The 6,000-nt window shown below is 43.9% G+C and overlaps 1 protein-coding gene across 2 annotated transcripts in view; it reads right to left on the bottom strand.

Moving 5' to 3' along the window:
* Positions 1-948: 948 nt before the first annotated feature.
* kcnq5b (potassium voltage-gated channel, KQT-like subfamily, member 5b) overlaps positions 949-6,000 on the bottom strand; it is a 118,965-nt gene continuing 113,913 nt past the window's right edge. The window contains exons 12-15 of one of the 2 annotated variants that reach the window (XM_084340063.1): positions 5,010-5,141; positions 4,545-4,652; positions 2,871-2,997; positions 949-2,280 (exon numbers count right to left, since the gene is read on the bottom strand). In XM_084340063.1, coding sequence (XP_084196189.1) covers positions 1,006-2,280; positions 2,871-2,997; positions 4,545-4,652; positions 5,010-5,141 — 1,642 coding nt within the window. In that variant the 3' untranslated portion in view covers positions 949-1,005. The remainder of the gene's footprint in view (positions 2,281-2,870; positions 2,998-4,544; positions 4,653-5,009; positions 5,142-6,000) is intronic. The other variant, XM_084340064.1, reaches the window with a different exon arrangement.

The raw sequence follows: 6,000 nt of genomic DNA, 5'->3' as shown, positions 1-6,000 counted from the left end.
ATTTGAGTAATTTCTGCGACAGTGACTTCATTGTTTTGAGGTAATGCAATTCAGACTTATTAAAACAACCTGCGCTTAAACTGCATAACCGGACAATGATCATGTTACATTGATACAGATGTCCACTCTTGATGTTTATATATAACTCAAGCACGTTTCAGTAGTCTTCTAACTCATTTACTGTACGGCAATGATTGCAACCCAGTAGATGTCTGAAACTGTAGAAAGAGAATATGAAACTGCCCACATGTGGAAATGGTTACCAAAAATGGTAGGTATACAAGATCTGTAGTTGAGGAACTTAAACCTCCATAAACACTGTCACGGTCCTTGTGTGGTACTTTTAAAAAGACTGTAGGCAACCAAAATCATAGGTCATATATTAGGTCATATAATTTAAGGTTATAAATGGAGAGAATGGTATGGAGATAAAATTGAAACGGTGACAAGAACAGAGAATAAAGAGTTTAGCAATAGTGAGGTAACATTCACTTCAATATGGACGCCTGTCATGTGATTGGAGAGACAGGCTACAGATCTCGTGTATTTGGGCACATTTAAGTATTAAGCCCTATTTTTTTTTCACCATTAATGTTGCGTGTCCATGACTCTCTATTTTGTCAAGTGTAAACTGTATCTTGCTAAGCTCAGTACCTTTGACTGAAAACATGCAGTGCTCATGCTCTGTCTCAAAGTCACATATAAACCAACTGTCTTTCAGGACCAAATGTTGTTGGCAAAGTCTCAGGTTTGAGGGATGTGTTTCCCTTACGCAAGCCTCAATCTTTTATCTCAGATTTGTCAATCAAAGAGTAACTCATGCAATGATATGCCATATGTGATTAGCCTGTATAAAAATACTGTGATTCTTATCAAATGGATCAACATGAACATAAACAAAAAAGTACCCCTTGTTGTATTCCCACCCTCCCACTCCCATCCAAAAAGGATAAAAACTGTGTATTCGAGGTGAGATTTGCGTGCCTTCTGAACATGTAGGCAAGTTTATTTTAGCCGCACGTGCGGCATGTTCAGCAATTCGCTGCTGCCAGCAGAGGGCGAGGATGCGTGACCGCTGGCCGGACTACAGTTTGAGCCCTGGGACCCTGCCCCGGCTCTACTCCCTGTCCTCAGGAGCTCCGAGGAGTAGGTGTGGGCCTCAGGAGTCCCCAGTGACAGGAAGTCAAATCCTTGCGTCTCTATCTCCCTGTCGCTGATAAAGAGGTCCTCCTCACCCCATCCGCCTCCACCGCTCCTGCCTAAACCACCTCCTCCTCCAGGGTCCTGGCTACAGCTATGGGAGTCACTGCTTGTACTGGGGCTTGGAGATGAGAGGCTGTGGCTGTGGTGGGCATCCTGGACATTCCCCGGGGCTGCCTGCATCAGGTCCTGCACTGACATGGACTTTCCCAAGCCTTGGTCCATCTGGCTGGGGCCAGAGCAGCAGCCTAGGGCTGGAGGCACCACGGGCTGCAGCTCCAGGCTCATATGTCTCCTCCAGGAGCCCCCCTCCTGAGTGTTTATCCTGCCATTGTTGTTGGTGCTGCTCTGTAGCTGCTGCCCCAGTCTGCCTAGCCCCAACCCAAGGCCAAGGTCCTCCACCACACTGCTGTCTGCCATCTGCATCCTGAAACCTCCGCAAAAGTCCCCCATGTCAGGGGATGCCTCTGTGGAGGTCGCTTGTGGCAAGTTGCTTGGGCCCCCACATCGGCTGGTAGGGGGTGGAGGTGGGAGCCTTCCCAGAAGAGGAAACCCTCCATCTCTGCCCCCGCCACTGCTGATACTATTTGGGGTCAGGATGGGTGGAGAGATCCCCACAGCCTCATCTGTGCCACTTTCAGGTGAGGTGGCCTGAGCCTGGGCATAATGATAGTGGGGATGGTGAGGATGGTGGTGGTGGTGGCGATGATGATGGTGATGAGGCAGCGGCGATGGACTGAAGGAGGAGGATGCGAGGCCAGAGGGGGGCGTGGAAGAGGAGGCATTAAGATTGAGATTGAGCTCGTTGGGTGGTGCCAGGATGAGATGGAGCCCTCCTTGGGAGAGATGGGAGTTGGTGGAGGAGCGTGTGGCACAACCACCAGGGGGAGGCACTCCGCTGCTGCTGACCTGGGTGGAGCAGGACAGGTCCTTGCTGAAGACAGAGGAGTGGTAGTCAGAAGTCTGTTCCAGCTCAAACAGAGGCAGTGAGGAGAGAGTGAGGGCTGAAGACGAGCCTTTGCGCAAAACCTGATGATAAATATCAAGCAGGGAGTCGAGCTTGGATTCAATCGACTGGACCTGCGAGGAGAGAAAGGGAGGACAGGAGTGAATTGTGCAACAATAAGAAATTATGAAGAGATAAACAGTAAGGAAGGAAGGCATTTTAAAGCAGACATATGTAGAAGTTTTGGATGAGGTTATAACATCTACAGGGTGGGGAGAAGTGACATTTGAGTATGGGGATGATCACGCACACTTTCCTGGAGGATATTCATAATTTTGTACTAACAAAAAAGTAACAAAAAAGTTGCGCAACAGATAATAACACAGCAGCATGCATTGCTATCTACTAAAGTGTTGTTTTTGCCACTGCCACTGAGAGGAGCCAAAAATGGTAGGTTTCAAAATCTGCAAGCAGCACTTTTAATGAGAAAAAATAAATAAAATAAAATAAATAAATAAGGTTGTTACTGCTGCCATGCACAAAAAAGACCAAAATGAAAGGGATAGTCAACAGTAGTTGTGACTAAACTATTGTGACAACCAGGTGCTGACAGTTATCTTTACATCCCTTACACTTGAAATAATAGTTTAATATTTATAATTCACTCAGAATTTATATTAACTTTATCAAACTCATCTCATAAAACAAGAAGCTGAACACAGACCTGCCGCTCCACCTTACAGACGCGACCCAGCATGCTCATGTCCTCTAAAATATCTCCATCAGACAGCAGCTTCTCTCGAATCTTCTTATCCAGAGGAATCTGGCCTTTCCCGAGGATTTGGTCCACTCTGGAACACACACACACACACACACACACACATGCAAACACAATTAGACATTAATGATAGGAAGAAAAAAGATGACAGAGTAGAAATCCATGAGGCAGCCCACAGAGAGGAAGGAAACTGCAGCTTACTGACAGATTACCAGAAGCACATTTTGTTCTACAACAAATAAAGGCATATGAGAGGTTATACTTCCTCGCTGGATTTAAGGGAATAGTGTGTGCTGGAGGAGAAAACATTACCAATGTGAATCAAACAGGCCACAACACAAAGTTTACTTTATCTGATTGTGGATAAACTCAGCACTTATATAAACTCTATTCCTGCTTAATCCAGTGAAGTTCAGTAGAATCTGGTTAATACAGTCACTTGTTAATGAACAGGGTTAAATTCAACAAAGGGCAGGGGTACCAAGGCAATATCATGCAATAAAGCCAGCAACATTTTGGAGAAATAGATGATTACAGCTTTGACAAGATCCTCCAACAGCAAACCAGTCTGAGTGTGTGTGCTTTTTAGTGTTTTGAATGGGTCAAATAATAAATAAGAAATTCCCCAAAATCTTTTTTTTTTCTTTGGAATTTCAAGAAAATCAGCAAAAGAAAATAGAAATGAACATGTGATTCCATTCATGACACACAGAGATAAATAGTCTGGATGTTAATTCTCCATGACGTAAGTAAAAGAGCGCCAGTCAAACCTTATGTGAACACAAAGAATGTATGAAACGTGGATGGAAATGTGGTATTTATGTTTGCGTCAGGTATTTATTTAAAGATTACTGTCTCATCATCACTCTTCATCAGAGATCCAAACAAATGGAGGTTGTGCAGTTGTCATGGAGAACCGAAGAGTTAAAATCTCTGCCCCAGAAGTGCTAACTGGTACCATCACTTTGGTCATGTGATTTCATCACCATGACAACTAAGCAAACTCCTGCTCATCTGCTCTGTCTGAAGACCACGACATGTGGTTAAAAACTAAACAAAAAACACTTGGTGGACATGGAGTTTTACAACAATACACAAAACACTTCCTGTATGAGATACAGTGTGAAGTGCGTGCAGCAGTTTCAGTTAACAGTCACCATCAACAGGGGTCAGCATTGCTGCAGCAATGGCAAGCAGGCATACAGCGTTGCACTTGTTCCACCCGTGTGAATGAAGAGGATCTTTCTGTGTTCTATGTGTTATCAGCTTGCAAGCTCCCATCATCTCCTAGAGTTCACCAGAATGTCTCATCAGATAAACACAGAGCGATTGCCAAAACCAAAGTCAATATATTGTTGAGTCTTGTTAGTGTTCGGTTTGTGAATGACTTCACACCCAAGAAAGAAGCGTGTGAGAAAAGAGAAGTTCATGACCGACATACGTGAAGAAGGGTTTCACTTCACTTCCTGATTAGTCAATTCAGAGAAGTAACTCTTGTCTTTGTCTTAAAAATAAGATATAATTTTCTTCATATTTTTAAGAAGAACCAGCTGAATTGACTGAATGAGACGTGAACTGAACCCATGTGACGTGTACAGGACAGAGGGAGGGCATTCTGACCCCTGGGTGGAGTTCTTTCTGCCCTGGCTGTAATAGACAGGCAGGGAGGGGGAGGAAAAGGTCTTGGCTCGACTGCTCAGGGACTGTGGGCCTATTATCATGTCCAGCCTACAAGGGAAGCAGAGGGAACACACACACACACACACACACACACACACACACACACACACACACACACACACACACACACACACACACACACACACACAGGTACACATGCACATACATACATTCATACATACAAAATCACAAAGTGCAAAGAACAAACACATAAACAACCATCAGCGTAACACACAAATATACCCATGCATGTATAGGAGTTCAGGTGCACGAATACATGCATACACACATACACGCACATACACACCAAAGACAGAGATGAATCAGTTACAGTGTGGTCACACAGCTCTAGTTAGACAGCAAAGACTAGTGGAATTAACTGTCAGCTGATGCAGTCAGTCCCACCTGGTCTGCAGGCTCTTGATGCGGCACAGCATGTCCAGGTGACCGGCAGAGTACTGTTCGATCACATCCTTCACATCATAAGGACGCAGCGTCTCCTTAAACTTCTTCTTGGCTACATGGAACTTCATTATCCTGCACAAACAGCAGGGAAATGCATAAATTAGCCAAAGGGTGGAGCACTTATACAGTAAGTACACATTCAGTCGGTCAGTAAAAACACTTCAACGCATACCTTGTTTTTAAAGGAGCTCTAAACGTCTGATTGTCTGCCAACTACCTGTTTCTTTACACCAATGCAAACAGATCAGTTGAACAATCACTTCACCGCAAAAAACATCCAGGGAGGTTGTAGCCGCTTATTTGAACTCTGTTCAAAAATGTGTAAAACAATCACACTGCAAAAGCTGCTCTCTTAGTATGTGCACCTTCGGAGTCTGAAGGCTAAAGTCAAGGGAATCGGCAGAATGTGTGAGTTACTGAGTCCTCAAGTGAAGAGAGGACGGGATCAGCAAGGACAGGTCTTATAGTAAAGTGGAAGTGAGTGTTTGTGTGAAGCCATCTTTTTCTATGGCCAATCAAGCTGTGGGCTCGTTTCAGTCGCTCTCAACTGAGATAAATTGAATACCATTTGGGTAATAGGAACTATGGGACCATGACCGAACTTCTAAAAAGTAGATGCCAAAGTAAAACATTTAAGGGTGCACTTAAAAACGAAACAGGAATATGTCTTTGCAGAATCAGGGATCACTGTGATCTGCTTTTATTGCTTTTAACTGAAGAAAGAAACCCTATATGGCTTGATAACACTAGAGGTTAAGTACAGCATACAGTGTATGCAAGTCAAGAAGTGTACTGAAGTACAGTTTCAGGGGGAATTACTATACTTTTTATTTCACTACATTAATCATTTTTGTTGCTTTGCAGAAAGAGTTTCCATACAAACCTATGATATGCTTTTATAATATCAAGTATTGCTTCAAATTTAACTGCC

The sequence above is a fragment of the Pagrus pagrus genome, assembly GCF_965226575.1.
Source record: "Pagrus pagrus genome assembly, chromosome: 2".
In the NCBI taxonomy this organism is placed as follows: Eukaryota; Metazoa; Chordata; class Actinopteri; order Spariformes; family Sparidae; genus Pagrus; species Pagrus pagrus.
Note: the sequence above shows the minus strand (reverse complement) of the source record. Positions and strands in the feature narration are given on the sequence as shown.